This window comes from Callorhinchus milii, unplaced genomic scaffold (genome assembly GCF_018977255.1).
Source record: "Callorhinchus milii isolate IMCB2004 unplaced genomic scaffold, IMCB_Cmil_1.0 Scaffold3, whole genome shotgun sequence".
Classification (NCBI taxonomy): Eukaryota; Metazoa; Chordata; class Chondrichthyes; order Chimaeriformes; family Callorhinchidae; genus Callorhinchus; species Callorhinchus milii.
In genome coordinates this window covers 76443872-76464165 of record NW_024704744.1, presented here as the reverse complement: position 1 = coordinate 76464165, position 20294 = coordinate 76443872, and the positions used below count along the sequence as shown (strand labels likewise).

Sequence of the window (20294 nt, the reverse complement as noted above, 5' to 3'; positions counted from 1 at the left end):
GGCAAAACCACAAGGGCGGGGGTTGTGGGAAGGGGATGTGCGTTGACGAGGGAAAGCAGAGGTAACGTGGGGGTGGTGGGTTCTCAGAACTTTCTCAGAGGAGCCGATTGTGGCACAGCTAGGCAGGTGTGTGGTTGACCAGTCTGGCTTGTTGATGAAGTGTGAAAGTGTGGATATGTCCTCAGCCCGAGCCACATGTCAAGTTTTAGGGCTACTCTGGCAGGTGTTGTGTGAGGCTATTGATTGGATGTGTGAGTACCTGCTGTTTGGGTTTATTAGTGTGTGTGTGTGTATGTATCTTTTTTGTGGGGAGTCCATTTTGTGTGTTTATGTGTGTGTTTGTCGGCTGTGTAGTATGTAATAGTTAATATTATTCCTTGCATTTGATATAGAGCCTTGTCACTTTGTTGAAATGTTTCAAAAGTAGCAACAGGGCTACCATGAGCTCCTGATTGCTTTTTCATTCAAGAAAAATTCTTCCTGGTCTCTACCCCCCTGCGGAGTGAGGGATCCCAGCTCCAGGAGACATTTCCATTCCCATTGGTGCCCAATACAATTTCAAGGTGTTGGGACCAGCTTTTCCTCTGTGATTTCCTCAATGATTCACTCTGTGAATTAAGTCCATGATTTGCTCTGTTACTGCAGCCCACATCATTACTGTTTCTGACTCTAATCTGGCTTGTTCTAATTCATCTCTGAATCTTGCTGCTCAATGCTCTATCATGTCTGGCACAGACTCGATGGCTCCCCCTTCTGTGCAGAAAATGTCTACTTGTGAAGCACGTTGAGACATTATCTTATAGACAGCTGTCATTCTTTTGAGCGCTCCTGCTTGCAGCTTAAGCTGCTCAGAGTGAGTGTCTCCCTTTGTCTGGGCCTAGCTGACTGACCTGTGTCACCTTGTGGCCAGCTCATTAAACATAATTAAATTAACACAGAAAAAAGCTCATTCAGCACAACACAAAGTGACGGGATAGAGGGTGAAGGAGATCATGGGGTGAGGACTTACGACTTGGATACTGGAGGCTGTGAATGCCAGTGGGTATTGGGGAAGGTTCTAGTTGCCAGCTGGTGGATGTGGATGCTGGTGGGTATTTGAGGGGCGGGGGTAGATATTGGGGGGGTATTGGGTGGGTGGGGGCGGGTGGGGGTAGGTGCTGGTGGTATTGGAATAGACGCAGCCTGGGGTGCCAGTAAGTGTGTGGTCACATTTCTGTCTCTGCGAGTAAGGAGTCTTCGAATCCTGACGTGACGAGCAGAGTCTGTGATCCTGCATCTGAATAGAGAAGGGAGTCAGAGGTCACAGGCACTGCACCAAACCAGGTATTGTTTTACATGTTACACATATGTTAAATTACATTGTAACCTACACCCCAACACTGAACTCCACCACTCTCCCCCTCTCTGACACTGAGCTCCATTACTCTCCCTCTTTCTGACACTAAACTCCCATCCATCCCCATGGCACTGATGGTAAACCCTTGCATCCCATAGTGGCCAGAAATCACCTGGGTTTAACATTAAGACTATTTCATATTAAAATTTAAGTTGGTGCAGAATTATGAAAAATTCCAAATTCAGTCTTCATTTGGAAGCCCATTTTCCATAGTTTTTTTTAAGGATTCAACTTTCAAATGAACAACAACAAATGACATTTGTAAAGTGCCTTTCACATTGGGAGAACATCCCAAGGCGCTGGACAGTCGAGGGTTTGGACCCAAGCTGGGGATTGGGATCAGGAGGGAGGGAGGGTGGGGATAGGAGGGTGACGAGAGGTGCAGTCAAAGAGGAAGGTCTTGAAACAGGCTTTAATGGAGGGAGAGAGGGGCTAGGCGGATGGACTTGGGGATGCTTATAAGAATTTTCCATAATTCTGCTGGGTCTGAAATAGTTTTCAGGCTAAAAGCAGTCAGGATTTCAGAATGTCTGATTGACTGAGACAGGACTCACTGCCTTGGGAGATCCAGATTTCCTTCTCGCCACCACCATCCTCTGTTCCTTCATTCTCCGTCTCCTCCTCCTCGCCCTCAGACAACAGATCTGAGATTTGTTGCTGCAGCTCGGAGCTGATGTTATTCTCTGCTATGATTAGGTTCCGCATGGACGTGGGATAGTTTTCCACCATTTCCAGGAATATCTGAAAGAAATGCAACCTCAAACCACTGATGAGAGTTCACTAACATTTCCAAAACATAATTAATTACCGAAACTCTAGCTCCTTCTAGGGCTCTAAGATCAGCTACAGGATGGTCTAGATAATACATGATATCCTGGTATTTGATATGGAATCTCATCATGTTATTAACATTTCAAAATGTTTACTGTAAAGTGAATTGACTGTGTATTTCGTAGGTAGTGGATAGGCCGGGGTGATATGAAGCAAGCCAGTGATCACTGAATGAATGGAGTGTCCAGATTAATGGGGTTGTGGAGATTGTGGGGTGATGCCATGGAGCGATTCGAAGGTGAGAATGAGGATCTTGAATTTGATCCACTGGGCGATGGGGTGTTAGATGGGAAGAGGACATGAGCTGCAGAGTTTCTGAAGAATCTGCAGCTTATGTAGGGAAGAGTGGGAAGCTTGTCTGACATTGCTCTCAATGATAAGCTATGTGGTTTCAACTGGTTAGATTTCATCAGTTACCCCAATGCACACTCTGAGGTCCCCAAATCCAGCGACCAGAACACTGGCATCGGCAAACCTCGATGTGATGAGTGAGCAAGAGCACTGGGACGCTAAACCTGCGTGTGGGATGTTATATAAATGCAAGTTGTTATTTGAGTGTCTCTATATCCCGGAGGGGAGAGGTCGTGGCGAAGAGTAAAGAGATGAGGGAAGGCTGAGTGAGTAGGAGCCCAAATATGAGGTTTAAGAGTCAACTGGTGTCACACTAGACATAAAGGTTCTACACCAGCTCTGTGAGTTGAGTAAGTATCCATGCAGGTTGATCTTATAAGTGCCGGTGGTAAGAATGTGCTGACAAGCTAAGCAGGAGTCTCAGGCTTGTCTATGTTTAACTGAAGAAAGTTAAAGCTCATCCAGGACTTGATGTCTGATAGCCAAAACATCTAAGCGCTTTGCAGAGACTGAGCAGATCACCAAGCAAGGAGGGAAGAAATAAGAATACAATAATAATCCTTGCATTTGATATAGCACCTTATCACGTGGTTGAGATGTCACAAAGCGCTTTACAGAATATGTTGTAAAGTGAATTGACTATATTTTGTGGGCAAAACGCGACAGCCAATTGTGTACAGCAGTGTCCCACAAACAGTCGTGGAGTGAGTGACCAAATTTAGTTTATCTGATCAACAAAACAACAACAAAATTATATTTGTTTCGTGCCTGCTTCACGTCCCCCGCTATTGGGATGGGTGAGATGGGGGAAGTGAAGCAGACCGTAGCTAATTAACTGGAGGGTGCGGACAGATTAATAGGGAGTTAGGAGGTCACAGAGGTAGGGCATGGGCATGAAGGGCTTTGAAAGTGAGGACCACCTTATCACGTTGTTGAGACAAGTCCTCACACTCGTGTTCAAATCCCTTCATGCTCTGGCACCTCCCTACCTCTCCAACCTCCTCAACAACAACAACAAGATTCCATTTATAAAGCGCCTTTCACGTCAGGAGGACGTCCCAAGGCGCTGCACAGTTGGGTCATGACCCGAGCAGGGGGGAAATGGTCCTCACTTCCCAATCCACCTCCGCTCAACTGACACCAGCCTCTTGCTCGTCCCTCACACCCTCCACCCCACCATCGGAGGTCGTATTTTCAGCCACTATGCCCCAAAACTCTGGAACACTCTCTCTCAATTCCTCCACCTTGCCCCAGATCACTTTCTGAAGTAATAATTTCCTGCCTCAAAATCTTCCTCTTCGACCGTGCTCACAGTCAGACTCCACCACTGTTTAGTGCTCTGAGACGCTGTCCTGCATGGAGGGCATTATATAAGTGCAAGTTGTTATTATCACGTCTTTGAGACATCTCAAAGCGCTTCACAGAATATATCATGAAGTGGATTCACTATGTGTGGGCAAAATGGGACAGTTAATTGCGCACAGCAGTGTTGTGGATTGAGTGACCAATTTTTTTCAAGAAATTATTATCTCTGGAAAGCGATCTGCCAATCGACTAACAAATGGGTTCCTGTTTACTCCTAGGTAAACAGAGACGTGTGGAGTCAGGAAAATTGCCTAAAGTTTCACCCCACCCAGAAATCGAACCTAGGTACCAAAAGGCACAGTCCAAGAGGTAAGTCATGTTTGGATGATGGGGAAAGCAGATGGGAGGCAGAGGACTATGGGAGAGTTCTAGGCAGCAGCGCATAATGGTTGAAAGCTAAACTACCGATGGTGAGTTAGAGGTCATGAGGGAGATGTAGTAGACCACAGTTTGTGCAGTGGGTGGCAGAAGATTGTAGTGAGAAGTGTTGAAGAAGTGCAGAGCAGATTATTATGTGGAGTTTGAGGGGAATGGCTGGAAGGAGTTGACCGAGGGCAGCATTACCTGAGCAGACTGATTAGTGAGGCCCGTCCCCTCCAGGTCCAGCACCTCCAAGGTCCGACTGGAGGCCACAGCAACCGCCAGCATTCCAGCAATGTGGTCACCTGCAGCAGGAGGAGAAACATAAAAACTTTCAGCACAGAAGACCATCTATTTGTGCGGTTTGTTTGTAATACACAGTCACAACAACTTGCGCTTATATAAAGCCCTTCATACAGGGTGTTGGAATGCTATACAGTGGCGGGAAGAGGCGAGCTCCTGTCTCTTTTTTCACGTGGACGTTAAAGATCTCCCTCGGTACTATTCGAAAAGAAAAGCAAATTTCTTTCCCTCCTGGATCTTGGCCAACAAACCCCAAATAAAAAATGTTTGTGGGACACTGCTCTGTGCAATTGGCTGCTGTGTTTCACCCACAAACACAGTCGATCCACTTTACAACGTCTCGATGACATGATAAGGCGCTGTATCAAATGCAAGGATTATTATTATTAACTGATGCTGAGCAAGTGGTGGGGAGAGGTAACCATAGGTGCAGTTGAAGCGGTAGGTCTTAAATTGGGATTTAAGCATGGATAAGAGAGGGTGAGGTGGAGGGATTGAAGACACAGCCAGTGATGTGGCGATGAGGGGTTGGGGGATGCCTGTGTTAGCTGAACGAAGGGGCAGGCAGAGGAGTAGGGCACAAGCAGGTCAACGAAGTGCTGGGGTGGGAAGTTTACCGGTGTCCCAGGAACCGCTGAAAATGCTCATAATGTGCACAGTCCTTGGAAGTGGTGTCAGTGGCAAGCTGATGAACTGACCATTTTTATAACTCGTTCCATTGTAAGTTGGCGTCTGATTTTATAATGATGTCCAATTGTAGTAGAAGTAATAATTAACAACAACGACAAAAAAATTACATTTGTATAGCGCTTTTCACATTGGGAGGATGTCCCAAGGCGCTGGAAAATCAGTGTTTTGGACTCGAGCTGGGGGTCGGGGTCAGGGAGTGTGGAGGGGGAAGAAGGGTGACCAAAGGCATGGTTGAAGAGGAGGGTCGTGAAACAGGTCTTGAAGGAGGTAAGGGAGGGGGTGAGACAGAGGGACTGTGGGATGGAGTTCCAGAGGGTGGGAGCACAGTGGCTGAAGGCCCGCCTGCCAATGGTGGGGTGGTGGAGGCGGAGGACGTGAAGCAGGCTGGAGCCTGCTGAGCGGAGGGAGCAGGCAAGTTGGTAGGAGGTTAGTGGGTTGCAGAGTAAGAGGGGCAAGGCCATGGAGAGGGCTTTGCAAGTGAGGACCAGGATCTTGAACTGTATCCTCTGTGTGAATAATACAGGCTGACCCTGCTCTGTACATAAACTCAAATAATATAACGTACAACAACACGATCGGTGCTTCTGGGCTTTCAGGTCACTGCTGATGTAATTTCCTGCACACATGAATGCTATACGCAGGAAGTGTAACTGGCATCAGTTAGCCAATCAGTCAGTGCTGGAAGCCCGAACACAATAATAAATTACGTTTGTATAGTGCCTTTCACTTTAGGACAATGGCCCAAGTCGCGGAAGTGTACGACATGGTGTAGCTGCACTATAAGTAAACCCACACTATATCAAAGAGTGTTATAGCAGGGTTGGCCTGACACTTGCATTCATGTAGTCACTTTTAAGAAGAATGAATGACTCAAAGTGTTTTGCCAAATAAAGTTACCAAACATTTATATTATGACTTTTATGTCGGGAGGACATCACAAAGTGCTTGATGCCTCTGGCATAATAAGTTGATTTCAAATAAATGAAATTTGTTTATTGAGGGAAATTTGGCAGCTAATCTAGAATTACTTGGAATGGTAATAATATCGACAATAATAAAAAACAGAGGAAAGGCGTGTGTGGGACAGGGCACATAGGTTCTGTTGCTGAGCATCTCAACTGGTAAATATCACCAGTAGATTAGAAACCGTAAAATAAATTGTAAAATGGACTGAGGGTTATGAGAGAGAGAGAATACAATCATATAGTTTTTACTTTGTCCAGAGTCCACAATTCTAATTTTAGCCTTCAGTCTTCAGGTGTAATCTGAAGCCTGGCAAAGAGGGGGCAAAGTGGAGGGATTGAGCCAGGGAGTTCCAGAGGTCAGTTGATTATGCCTCTGGGTCAGAAGGTGGTGGGTTCAAGCACCATGTTGACATTTTGAACTCACGGTCTAAGGTAGCACTGCTGTGGGGGGTGTGCTGCATTCTTGAAAGTGCTGTCAGTTAGATGAGTTGTAAAATGCAAAGTCTTGTATTCCTGTCCAGTTCGATTTTAAGAATTCTGCGGCACTTGAAAAAGAGGAAGTTCTCCCTGTGTCCAGGTCAATAGTCCTCCAGATAAGTTTGTCATTTACTTCATGGCTGTTTGTGGGACCTTGCTTTGTGCAAACAGACTGTCGTGTTTGCCGACAAATACACAGACACTACACTTGACAACAATTTCCTGTGACGCACTTTGTATTGTTTCCACATTACAGGCACCGTATCAAATGAATTTTTCTTGTTACCGAAGGATGTATCCGATCACTGTAGAGACCCAAAAGAAATGGATTCCCCTGATGCGTGAATACCCTGAGCAGACGGGATGGGTTTGAAAGGTTTGTGTAAGAAATCTTCAATAATTAATAGACACTTTACTCACCATGTGCAGTGAAGTTTTAACTATTTTACAGAACATGCTGTTCGGGTTACACTCAGCAAACTAGGTCTGTAGACCAACTTCCCTGAATTCTTAACTGATTAAAAATGCATCAAATTGCCATTGTCGGAGGCATGGCTGAGTGCACATGTAGCTTCCAGTTACATATCGGCAGGCTCAGGCACTACTAATATCAGCAAAGTTTGTGTCTTTAATATGCAATTTCCAATTAAAGCAGAGAGTGAAAGGATCACCAAGTGCCAGCGATTTTTGTGTCACAGACTCCAGATATCACAATGCCCACTTGCTCAACAGTAATGTTTCCCTATAAAATGCTGTTACTATATCGTATAGGAAATAAAACTATTTGCGTTTTCTACCACATTAAAACTATTTTTGCCCACAAAATACTCAGTAAATCCATTTTACAATATATTTTGTGAAGCGCTTTGAGATATGCTCCCGACATGAAAGGCAACATGTACTCCCTTGTATCAAATGCAAGGGTTATTATTATTTTGTATCACCTGCTTTAAAAGCCATCCTTCCGATCAGACGTTAAACCAATGCCCCGTGAATGTACATTATTGATCCTGGGCATAGAGAAGGCAGTTTGCCTTCTGGACAACAATTCCCTATCTTAATCAGTCATGGTTGCGGGTAACCTTGTTCAATGCAAAATCACTGCTGTGCTTGGCTACAAATACAGTCACTACACCTGACTGTAATTCCCTGTGAAGCAAATGTTTGAATAAGGTGGTATAAAATAATAATCCTTGCATTTGATATAGCGCCTTATATCTTCGAGACGTCTCAAAGCATTTCACACAATATGCTGTAAATTAATTGACTGTATATTTTATGGGTGAAACGCAGCAGCCAATTGCGCACAGCAGTGTCCCACAAACAGTCGTGGATTGAGTGACCAAATAATTTTTGGGGGGAGGGATTATCACCCCCGGAAAAGCGATCTGCCAATCGACAAACAACTGAGTTCCTACTTACTGCTCAGTAAACAGAGTCGTGTAGAATAAGGAAACTTGCTTAACGTTTCGACCTGCCCGGTAATCGAACCCAGGTCCTCTCGCTCGCGAGACAAGTGCTCTAATCAATACACTACAGGACTCCACAAAATATAATTCATTCCTTCCCTTAACTTTCTCCTTCCTTCCTTGCACTGCCTTTTAATCCATATTTACTCTCACTGCAGCTCCTTGCTGTGCTTGTTTTACATTCAGTGCTAGCAGGATCTGTGTCTCTATTGGCTTGATTGTCAGTGATGGTGCAGCACGATGAATGATTAATTCGAGCTGCAATATCAAATCAAGGCATTCAGTAACATTTGCAAACCTAGAAAAATGTAGCTCTATCTCTATTTTCTGAACGAAATATATATTTTTTAAATTTCAAAGTGTGTGCCTGCTGCAAAGGACATGATCCCAGGGTTCCAGTTTGGGTTAGGGGTCCAGCTTGCTCTCAGCCCCCAATTTCTTTCTGTATTTCTGAATTCAGCATGAGGCTCGCAGGGTGCCACGGTAACCTACTGCCAGACGTCCTACTCCGTTGCTAGGTTATGAGATCTGTAGATGGGCCTGGGAAACATTTAAAAGCCTAAAAATAATCTGCCTATAAGATGAGCTCTTTGAGAAGCGGAGTCAGGTGATTGGTACAGGAACCAGGTCAGCCCTACAGAGTCTGATATTAATATCCCCAGGTCACGGGGATGTTCACACACTGATGAGCTAAGTGTTGCTCTGTAGGAACAAATGGGACAAGTTCATAGAACCATACAGTTTTACCATTCGGGAAGACCATTCGGCCCATTGTACCTGAGCTAGCTCTCTGAAAAGCTGCTCTTTTAATCTCAATCCCCTGCCCTTCCCTCTCTCCTGCCTCTTATCCCCTTTACATTTTTTGTTTTCATATATTTGTCTAATTTCCTTTTAAAGGCGATTATGGATTCTGTTTAAACTACTTTTTATAGTCGGGCCTTCCACATCTAAATAACCCTCTGCGCATAAAAAATATTTCTCCAACAAGTCTGTCCTGAAGGCTGGCATTAATGCCCATTTACCAGCTTGGCTCAGTCAGTAATGTTTCTCTCTCTGAGTCAGAAGGTTATGCAGCATTGGATTGGGTACTGCACTGTCAGCGATTCCATCCTTTGGGTGAGATGTTAAACCAAGGTCCTGTCTGCTAGTTCAGGAAGACATGAATGATCCTGTGGTAACATTGGAAAAGAAAAAGGAATTTCTCCAGATGTTCTGAACTTCAATCCTCCAGATAAATTCACTCATGGCTGTTTGTGGAACTTTGCTGTGTACAAATTGGCTGATAAATTGCCTAAAACACAGTCACTGTACTCAATAACAATTACATGTGAAGCACTTTGAGACACTTGGAAGTTGTTTCTTTCTAAAAGTTTTCTTTCTAAGAGAAACTGGCTTTTAAATTTAAAGTTTTCACAATTTAATTGGATACTCTCACCTAAAGGATTATAGTCCAGATTAAGTACACGCAGCTGTGAGCTGTGTGCGACTGCTATCGCCAGGCGTGCCCATCCCTTTGCAGTGACAGCAGGGTTAGCGCTCAATGTTAACTCCTTCAACCCTGAGAGGAATCAAATGCACAGTGTTAGGAGACACAACGTAATAGAAATTACATCACTAAAGGCACCATACAACCTCTGCTGGTATTAGCTCCTCCACTGGAGCTATCCATTCTAATTCCAATTCCCTGTACTTTCCTCCACCCCCTTTTCCATTGTTCCTCCTTAAATATTTACCCAATTTCCCTTTAAATGTCCTCATGCTCTTAGCTTCAGTCATCACTTATGGCAAAGCGATCCATGTACTAACAACCCCGCTGTCTGAAAACACTGTTTCTTATCTCCCTTTTAACTCTTCCAGGTTTAATCCTGAGATTATAAAACATCCCAGAGGCTTTTCGGGAGATAATAGGCTGGCATGGATTTGTAATGTTCTTTGGGGACAGGATGTAACTGTGTGATTTTCTACACAGATACTAGTTTGTAGCTGTACTGAAACAGCTTGGCTAGGGGTGGGTAGTTTTGATGCACATGTTTTGAGTGTGACTGCGGGGATGGAATCAGAGCCAATGGCCTCTGCTGTATCTGCTGCACCAGTGAGTAGATTGAAAAGAGCAGCCCTGAACATAGATTACACCATTATGCTGGAATAACACTGCAGCCTACATGGGATTAGATCAACAGAAAGATTATTGGGAAAAGACCATCTGTTGACCAAATACAGATCTAAGTCATTCTCATTGATTGTCAATATTGAAGTCCTGTAGTATAGTAGGAAGAAAACAGAGAGAGGGATTAACGGGTCCTTCTCAGATTGGCAAGATGTGACTAGTGGAGTGCTACAAGGAACAGAGCCTGGGCCTCAACTATTTACAATCTATATCAATGATCTAGACGAGGACATAGAACTTAAAATATCTAAATTCGCAGATGATACTAAGCTAGGTGGGAGAGTAAGCTCTGAGGATGACACAAAAAGATTAAGATTAAGGGTCAGCCTTTTCGAACAGAGTTGAGGAAATATTTCTTCACTCAGAGGGTAGTGAATTTATGGAATTCTCTACCCCAGAAGGCTGTAGATGTTCAGTCCTTGAACATATTCAAGACTGAGATTGATAGATTTCTTGTGGATAAAGGGATTAAGGGATATGGGAATAAGGCGGGTAGGTGGAGACCAGCCATGATCTTATTGAATGGCGGGGCAGGCTAGAGGGGCCGAATGGCCTACTCCTGCTCCTAATTCCTATGTTCCTATGTTCCTCTATTGGTTAGAGCACTCGCCTCACAAGCGAGAGGACCTGGGTTCGATTCCCGGGCGGTGCAAAATGTGAGGCAAGTTTCCTTACTCCACACACTTCTGCCTTGGGACATCCACCTGATGTGAAAGGCACTATACAAATGTAATTTTGTTGTTGGTTACCTAGCAATAAGTAGGAACCTGGTTGTTAAGGGCACAATTGGCTGCTGTGTATTGCCCACAAAATATACACTCAATTTACTTTACACTATATTTTGTGAAGTGCTTTGAGACGTTTCGAAGATGTGATAAGCCCAGACAGCTTGATGCTGTGATGGGAAACCCATAGGGTAGGTGTTCTAGAAAGATGAGATCAAATGGACCTTCTTCATCCAAACTAATATTGTGACCTTATGCATGGTTTAAAATAAAGGAATCTTCATAAATTTAGCTGCAGCTCAGTCTGTACAAAGCAACAATGGTCGTTGTAGTTATCTCTGAATGATCAGCCCCGAAATTTGCAGAGATCAGTGCTCAGCACTTCTCACAGTGGTTCCAAAACATTACTGGCTATCTGACTGTACAAGGATATTTAGTGAGATATTTGGACCTTGTTCCCATACTGCCTGGTCTGGCAAGTACTTTACTTCACAGACCAGGCCGACACTTCGGTGCAATACTGAGAGAGAATTGCACTGTCAGAGGTGCTTTCCTTCAGCTGAAATGTTAAAGCCAAAGTCCCATCTGTCTGTTCAGGTGGGCGTTAAAAAATCTGTTGCTTTATTTGAAAAGAGAAGGGACAACAATCCTCAAAATAAATTATCATTTGCTTCATTGCTCTCTGTAGAACTTTGATGTGTGCATATTGGCCACCTCCCTGCTACAAATGCACAGTAACCACACTTAAAAATAATTCCTTCTGAAGTGCTTAGAAACGTTTTAAGCTTCCAGGTGCTGTAACAAATGCAATGATTATTATATGTAACTCTTACCTGACTTTGCTCCATCAGGTGGCAAAAGTCCACAGATGAGGTTCATTCCTTCATCGCCCAGCATGCAATCTCCGAGGTCCAGTGATGCAAGGGAGGGATGCAGGGAAAGGGCGGGATTGAGAGCTGCTAATCCAGAATCAGTGAGAGGGCTACCATGGAGACTGTGGGAAGCAAATAGTTCGACATTCTTAGAACACAAGATAGGTGGTGTGTGGCAAAACGTCCCGCTCCATTGCAAACCCACTTTAGTATTTAAGTAGCAACAAGGAAGTAACATACGCATTTACTCCAACCTGGCAATTTTTTTGTTTCTAAGATAAAGTTTATCAACTGAATTACAAGCTACAATAGGCCCAAAATTCTAGTAGCAGTTTTTCTTGAAATTCGAGGCGGCTAAGACTGTGAAATGCTTTTGAATTCAGTCTTTATTTGCTAACTTTTTTTTAAAAAAAAATTCAGGAAAATTCAGGATTCTGATTTTAAAGGTTTTCCACAATTCTGTGCCACTTCAAATTTTAAAGATAAGATGGTTCTTGAGACTGACCGGTTGGAATTTCAGGCCTCCAATGTTATAAAATGGAACAATTGCTTTGTCAGCCATTGAAAGGGCATCAAAAAGAGCAGCTCATTGTGGTCAGCTCCATGTGTCTGTGTGTCTTTCACGTTTGCTCTTGTCCCTGTGTGTGTGAATCTTTCTCTTTCTGTCCCTGTAATAATAATAATAATAATCCTTGCATTTGATATAGCGCTTTTCACGTCGGGAGGACATCCCAAAGTGCTTCACAGAACACACTGTAAAGTGAATTGACTGTATATTTGTGGGCGAATGCGGCAGCCAATTGCGCACAGTAATGTCCCACAAACAGTCGTAGATTGAAAATGACCAATTTATTATTTTTATTTGTTTTGGAGGGATTATTATTAGGCTCTGTGTGGAGTAAGGAAACTTGCCCAAGGTTTCGCCCTCTGCCCGTAATTGAACTCAGGTCTCTCACTTGCAAAGCGAGTGCTCTAACCACTGAGCTACAGGACTCCACAGTGTGTGGGTCTCGCTTTCTCTGTGAATCTCTATGTGTCCCTCTCTCATTTGTCCAAGGGTCAGCCTGGCTCGGTGGATATTATTTTCGCCTCTGAGTCAGAAGGTTGTGGGTTCAAACCCCACATTGAGACACTGAACTCACTTAGTCTAGGCTCACTCCAATACAGTGCTAAACTGCATTGTTGGACTTGCTGTTGGATGGGTTAAACCAAGCCCCCGTCTGCATGTTAAGAGTAGATGGACATTAAAGATCTCATGGCGCTATTTGAAAAGAGGAGACTGTTTCCCCTATTGTCTTGGCCAACATTACCCCAAACAATATTGGTCACAGCTGTTTGTGGGACACCGCTTTACACATTGGCTGCCAACAAAATGCAGGCACTATAATTTACAGTAAATCCTGTGAAGCACTTTGACACGTCCTCCTGATGTGAAAAGCACTGTATCAAATGTAAGGATAGTTATTACTACTATTATTATGGTCAGGGGATTGTTAAAGATCCCACAATGCTATTGTGGATACAAGGAATTTCTCCTGGTGCCCTGTACCAACAACCCTCCAGATAAATTCACTTCTTTGACCGTCTGTCGGACTTTGCCGTGCGTTGCCGCGCTTGCCAACGAACGAGTACAGTCGTTGCAATTGACAGCAATTACCCGCGAAGCCCTTTTGAGACATTTCTACCTCGGAAGCGCCGCATCGAATGCAAAAGGGGAATTTACGCGAGCGACCTGAGTTCAATTCCCGGCAGAGGGCGAAACCTCGGGCAAGTTTCCTTACTCCACACAGAGCCTCATAATAATCCCTCCAAAAACCCCCAAACCAATAATTAAAAATTGGTCATTTTCAATCCACGGCGGTTCGTGGGGCACTGCTGTGCGCCATTGGCTGCCGCGTTCGCCCACAAATATACGGTCAAATTCACTTTGCGGTGCGTTCTGTGAAGCGCTTCGGGAGAACGTCCTCCCGGGAAGGGTCAGGGGTCTACTCACAACAAGGAGTGGATGGACCTGTTGTTTTGGAGTGCCTCTGCCAGCTGTTTGACCCGGTTGAGGTTGTTGACCACCCCGAGGTTGAGGTTGAGCTGTGCCAGGGACTGGCACTCCGCCACATGACGGCTGATGCGACTGAAATCGCGGTCGGAGAGGTGACAGCCTCTCAGCGACAGCAGCCGCACCGAGTTCCCCTTCAGCGAGTCGCAGATATCCTTCACCTCGGCGGAGGAGAGCGTCTCTCCGGAGATCTGGATGGACCCGGACAGCATCGCCCCCGGGAGCCGGAGCCGGAGCCGCCGCTCCCGCACGTCTGCGTGGCCACCTCGACCAGCCGCCTCGTTACTATGGGCACCGCGTCTCCTCTTTAAGATGTCAGGCGCTGCCTCTCCTCCTCAGCCCCGAAATGCTTTCAGTAAATCTTCTCTCTTGTGGTGGTGGTTGTTGTTATTTTTTTAAAAAAAACAGCTCATGCATCGGAGGGCGAATGCAATGCAGCGGAGGGGATATTTTGCAATAGGTTTGGACATATTTCTCCCCCTCCCCCCCCCCCCCCCCCCACCCCCCACACCCCCCCCCCCCCCCCCCACCACCCCCTCCCTCTTTCAGGGTATCTCGAAGCGATCTCTTTTTTTTACAGCAGCGTTTGTGCAGCTGCACACCCCCAGAGCAATCGTCACAGTAACAGCAATCCATGCGCAGAAAGATCGATAAAACCTCAGCAAAGGGGCAAAATTCAAGTCAACTTGACAGCTCCAAGCAGCTCCGGCCTGTGAAAGGCATTGCCTCTACGTGGCAGGTGTCCAGCGCCTCGGGACGTCCGCCCGACGTGAAAGGCGCTTTTACAAATGTAATGTTGTTGTTGTGGTGGTGGTGGTGGTGGTGGTGGTTGCCTCTTTGAAGGGTATTTTGCAGGCTGTTTTATTCCAAAATGCCAAAAGTGATAAGTATCATGACTCCCTTTGAATTTTCAACCACCCACGATCTCACGAGAACGAACACACTTTTATTTTACAGCAACGTATCCCCTCAAAATATTAGAGGCACTCGATGGTGATTCGTGGTGATCCAGTTTTTAATCACAAACGCGACAGCCAACATGCCCAAAATTAAACCTAGCCTTAGCCTATAAGGCCATTTTTGGCTTTAAATTTACGATAGCGCAGAATTGTGGAAGATTCTAAAATTCAATCTTACTTTGGAATCTGCTTTTCTGCAGTTGTTTTAAAAAAAAGGCTTACAAATTAAGACCACCACCTGCTGGTTGATGCGACTAAAATTGCCAAACGGTTCCGAGGTGGAATTTTATGGTCCACCATTCTCAAAATAGGAGTCACAATATTGTGACCATACAATCATTTCATATTATGTATCTTCCATTTCCTTACAGTTTTTATCTTTATTCGTCTTTAGATCCTTTAATCTCATTAATCCCTTTAATGGCCTCGATCTCTCTGCTTCCTTTGACACCATGTATCCTCTCTGCTCCATCTTCACAGTTACGTCCTACCCTGGTTTCACCCTTACCTATCTCAGAGTCTTTGCTTTGTCTCTAACACCTTCTCCTACCGCCCTGCACGTCACCTGCAGAGTTCCTCAGTTCTCTCCTTTTCATCGTCTATATGCTCCCCCTTGGTGACATCAACTGAGGACATGGGGTTCACTTCCATGTGGATGATATCCTACTCTATCTCCTCTGTCTTACCCTTAATGCAGGTCCACTGCTGTTCTGAACAACTGCCTGGTCAGTCAGACATCAAATCCTGGATAAGTTCTAACTTTCTCAGCTAAACGTCAGCAAGACCGAGGCTCGCCTGCTTGGCTCTGCAATTCTGGGACTGACTGTGTCAATCTGCATGGCTGTACATCGATCCAGTGCAAAATCGCAACTGTCCTTTTGAACAGTGGGCTGTCACTCACTCAAGATTTTCCCAAATCTGGAACATCGGTCGCCTCTGCCACAACCTCTCCCTGGAGCTACTGAGATCCTTGTTACATCTATGCTATACTCCCCAGCTTGGGATCATCCAGCAATCTGCAGCTTGGATCTTCTCCCACAATAGGCTCCGTGAGCCTATCACCCCCGTCTTCATTTGGGTCTACTGGCTCCCCATCCTTGCTTAGGTTTTCTTGCTCCCCACCCCCCCAACAAATTAAGTTCAAGATTATTATATACATGCAAGTTGTTGTTGTTTACCAACAACTGAAACAACAACAAAATTACATTTGTATAGCACCTTTCATGTCGGGAGGACGTCCCAAGGCGCTGGGCATGTGGAAAGATGATGATAATTGTATTTAGAAGTGCTTAATTGTATTTAGTGTAGGTGTTGTTATTGTATTTAGATGACCAGAGGATCGGTGCGTGTGAGCCCCTTCGTTTTCATGGCAGGTAACGATCCGTTGCCATGTTCGGTGTAACATCTTCCGTAACACGGAGTGGTGAGGAAGTTCCTGGTCATCAGACATTGTTGCACTCAATTAATTTGCAACAGAAAGTAAAAATGAATTGTGAGGAATAAACGGGGGGTAACAGGGCTTTGTGAAAACCCTGGTGGATAAAACTTGGGAGCTTTCACGTCCACCTAAACAGACAGACAGGACCTCAGTTTAATGTCTCAATTGAAGGACAACATCATCACTCTCATGTACTATGACCTCAAAGTCATGATGTGGGGTTTGAACCCACAACTTTCTGACTAAGTGGCGAGAGTGCTACCGCCTGAGCCAGGCCGATAAATAATTATCCTCACTTTTGATACAGCGCCTTTCCGCGTCGGGAGCACATCTTGAAGTGTTTCATAGGGATGTGATGTGTAGCGACGGTGCGTTTCGCAGGAAAATGTAACCCTCTGACTGAGAAAATCCTCTGACTTAACTGAGAAGGGCAGTTAGCCTGAAACTGAAATCCCTTCGTAGCCAAAGCCAACCCATCACTAGCCCTGAAGGAGCCCGGTAGTACGCGTCGCCGAATTGTGAGCAGTGAAAGTGACCCATTTAGGTGAGTGCCTTTGAAAACCACGTGCGAAAAGGTCTTCCGACGGGGAGAAAGCAAACGTGTTTTGCAGACTTCAATGAGAGAGAGAGAGAGAAAAAAAATCGAAAAACACCGTTGCTCACCGTGGCTCGAGCGGCGGCCGTTAAAAAACCGTTACGCGGACTGATCCGACGCGCGCGCGGGCGGGTGGGCGGGCGGGGCAGCGGTTTGAAATTTAGCCGCCGCGGGGCGAACCGCGTGGCGCACGTGAGCTGTACGCTTCCGCATACGATACCGCACGCGCGGGGGGGAGGGCCAGCGATGTCTTTCTCAACTGTATAAGTCGCGAAACGTATCCGCCCGCAATCGGGTCAACTTTCCCCTCGCGTGAAGGGACGACCACCTGAGAGAGGGGTTGAGGGAGAGCACGAGGTGGTTATTTCCCTGTGCCGAAGGTGTGCTCGCGAAGCTCACGTGGTGTGACTATTTTGTGCGCGGGACTGCGTGGCTTCGCGCACCTATTGTAAGGCGTCAGTTGACGGGGCGGTGAGGAGCCGCGAGTATCCAGGCGGGAATTGTGTTGTCATTTTAACACCGACGGTGAGTATAAAGGCGTTTCCAATGATTCATTGATTTTTAAAAAAAAACAACCCCACTTGTGTTTCCAACTTGTTTTAAAAAAAATAGTCTTTTTTTCCCCCCAAAATTTAGATTCTTTGATTCTTTTCTCCCCCACCCCCACCCCCCCCTCTGTTTAGTTAGTAAGGCAGAAACGAACCCCGTTTAGGTGGGAATTATTTAAAAAAAAAATCCCTGGTGGATTTCCCTCTGAAATGTAGGGAAATCTACGAGTCTGTTTCCTTGGGTTCATTCATGTTTTTCTTCAACTCAACCCGCACTTCAGGTCTTAGGCAACATTATGCGAGGGAAGGTGTCATGGAAGGCACTTTCGCCATCGTATTAAATCGTAATTGTATTACATGACTACTCTTTAATTTATTCATTTACTATTTAATTGTATTAGTTTACAATGTAATACAAAAGGCTAAAATGCCTTCCACGATACCTCCCCTTTGATAATGTTGCCTATAACATTTAAAGTGACCTCTGTTCTTCATTAGATAATTGCTGTCAGCGCTTCAAGTGTAGTAACTGTTTTTGTAGGCAATTTTCACACAGCCATGAAGTGAGTGGAGAGGATTTTTGGCCAGGATACTAGGAGTTCACTTTTCCAATTGTATTTCAGGATTTGTCTATCTGAACAGGCAGACAGGACCTTGGTTTAATAGCTCAAACAAAGAATGGGATCTCTTACAATGCAGTGCATCATCTCCCAGTTCTGCATAGGGGTGCCAACCTACAACAACAACAACTTGTATTTATATAGTGCCCCTCACGCAGAGTAGCTTCCCAGAACGCTTGACAGTGACGGAGCATGAGGCAGAGCCGGGGGGGTCATGATCGAAGAGGAAGGTCTTCAGACATTACCTGAAATAGGGAAAGAGGGGGTGAGGCGGAGGGATAGAGGAAGAGTCTTCCAGAGTTTCAGGATGTAGTGGCTGAAAGCACAGTCACCAATAGTGGAACAGAGGACACGAAGGACAAGAGCTAGCGGCTAGTGGGTTGGAATAAGCAAGTTGGAAAGATAGGGAGGTGCTAGTGCATGAAGACGAGTGTGATTATCTCGAAATCGATCCGTTCGGTGATAGGGAGCCATTGGGAACCTGGCTAGAACTGGCGTGAGGGATACAAAGTTTGATGTGGGTGAGTATGCGGGTGGCAGAGTTTTGGATTAGCATAGTCTGTGAAGTCAATTCCTGACATAAGCCTTCAACTGACAGTCTTCTGAACCAGAGAAGAGAGTGCTACTGAGTAAGTTAGGCTGACACTTTGAATGTGTATAACTTCCATTTGAAAGTTTTAAGCATTGATTCCTGCAAGTTTACTTATATACAGCATCACATCCCTGGAATTTTTGAAAGTCAAAGGAGCAACATTGTATTAAAAAGCACGTCACCACGAAATAATCCATTGTGCTCGTCCCTGCTATCTAAAGATGAATGCACCAAAGCCACAGGTCCCATTTGCTGCATTCCATGGAGCTTTATTCACTATCACTGCATAGCACATGATTGAATCCTAGATCTCAATTGCAGCGTGTTGCAATTTTGTTCCAAGATCCAAGTAAGGGCATACAGGAATTTATTGAATCCAGAGAACTTGAAATATATGTTTGATGTTGCATTGAGCAGAACCGTATGATACAGCCATTTCTCATATAGAAGTAAATGGTAGGCAGGATTTAAGGAACTATGCCTGGTGAAGTCAAACAGAGCTTTATTGCCGTCAAGACATTTGATCACCCTCAGTGAAATTTGCAGATGTAAGCATGTTCTGAAACTTGCAACCCATAGCATGAATGGGTATGTTGGTCTTATTTGGAGCACTATGCAAACATAACAGTGCTTTAGCCCATTCCCAGATGAATTCAGAGATGTCCTTAGCTATGACTCTTGAATGAAACCAGAGAGGTGTTTTATTAATAACAAAATTATCAGATCGGATTAGCTAGTTGGTAGTTGATGACTATTATCTAGCTTCACTTGTGAGTCAAAATCATTGTCAGCAAAAATGAACAAAGAATGCAAAAGGGACATATAATACCTTGTCCTATACTAAATTGATACCTAAATTATGGACCCATGGAACCTGATTAAGTTGATCTTTTGACTCCTTTAATGAAGGTGGAATAAGAAAACGAAACGTCAAAGTGCTTGGTGTGGATGAGTGTCATCACAAGATCACAAGGAATAAAGGCCTATTAAACAGCTGAAGACATTGATGGTTGTATTACACTAGAAAAGAGGGCTGAGCTGCTGAGGAACATCTTCAAATATATCTTAGTTCCAAATCATAGGTAAATGTATTTTTCTTATGCCACAACAGGGTGTTAGTAGAGTCTTGCAGTGTAGTAATTAGAGCACTCACCTCACAAGACAGAGGACCCGGGTTCAAATCCCGGGCAGGGTAAAATCTTAGGTAAGTTGTCTTACTCTATACTCCTCTTAAGAAATTGGTGGGTAGTGGATTGGCGGATTGCTTTCCAGGAGTAATAATCCCTTAAAAAACACACAAATACATTTTAAAAAATAATTTGGTCACTCAATTCACAACTCCTTGTGAAACTGGGTGTGTGCAATTGGCTGCCACGTTTCACCCACAAAATGCCCTTTCCAGTATATTCTACGAAGCACTTTGAGATGTCTCGACGATGTGATATGGCACTATATTGAATGCAAGGATTATTATAAGTGTTCCGAGACGCTGCCCTGCATAAAGTGCATCAATATCAA

The 20294-nt window shown here is 44.8% G+C and overlaps 2 protein-coding genes across 3 annotated transcripts in view; one reads left to right on the top strand and one right to left on the bottom strand.

The window, feature by feature from the left end:
• Positions 1-1123: 1123 nt before the first annotated feature.
• lrrc73 (leucine rich repeat containing 73) lies at positions 1124-14517 on the bottom strand. 2 transcript variants are annotated; one of them, XM_007898241.2, is made up of 6 exons: positions 13965-14517; positions 11933-12093; positions 9643-9765; positions 4508-4608; positions 1951-2137; positions 1124-1276 (listed from the first exon to the last, which is right to left on the bottom strand). In XM_007898241.2, exons 1-6 carry the CDS (start codon positions 14234-14236, stop codon positions 1206-1208), a joined length of 915 nt encoding a protein of 304 aa, XP_007896432.1. In that variant the 5' UTR covers positions 14237-14517; the 3' UTR covers positions 1124-1205. The 2 variants fall into 2 exon arrangements, with proteins under 2 accessions (XP_007896432.1, XP_007896433.1); XM_007898242.2 differs by lacking the exon at positions 9643-9765.
• A 2932-nt stretch (positions 14518-17449) lies between these two features.
• LOC103181707 (dynein axonemal heavy chain 8) overlaps positions 17450-20294 on the top strand; it is a 164015-nt gene continuing 161170 nt past the window's right edge. Inside the window, exons 1-2 of the mRNA XM_007898364.2 lie at positions 17450-17541; positions 19686-19858. The gene's annotated coding sequence lies outside the window, so the exon portion shown is untranslated. The remainder of the gene's footprint in view (positions 17542-19685; positions 19859-20294) is intronic.

What these genes read in the sequence shown, in the direction of transcription:
- lrrc73 (XM_007898241.2), bottom strand. Translation starts at nt 14,236, where the DNA reads ATGCTGTCCGGGTCCATCCAGATCTCCGGAGAGACGCTCTCCTCCGCC. An exon ending in AGGTCCATCCACTCCTTGTT is followed by an intron (nt 12,094 to 13,964) that starts GTGAGTAGACCC and finishes TGCTTCCCACAG; the next exon opens with TCTCCATGGTAGCCCTCTCA. An exon ending in TCTGGACTATAATCCTTTAG is followed by an intron (nt 4,609 to 9,642) that starts GTGAGAGTATCC and finishes CTCCTGCTGCAG; the next exon opens with GTGACCACATTGCTGGAATG.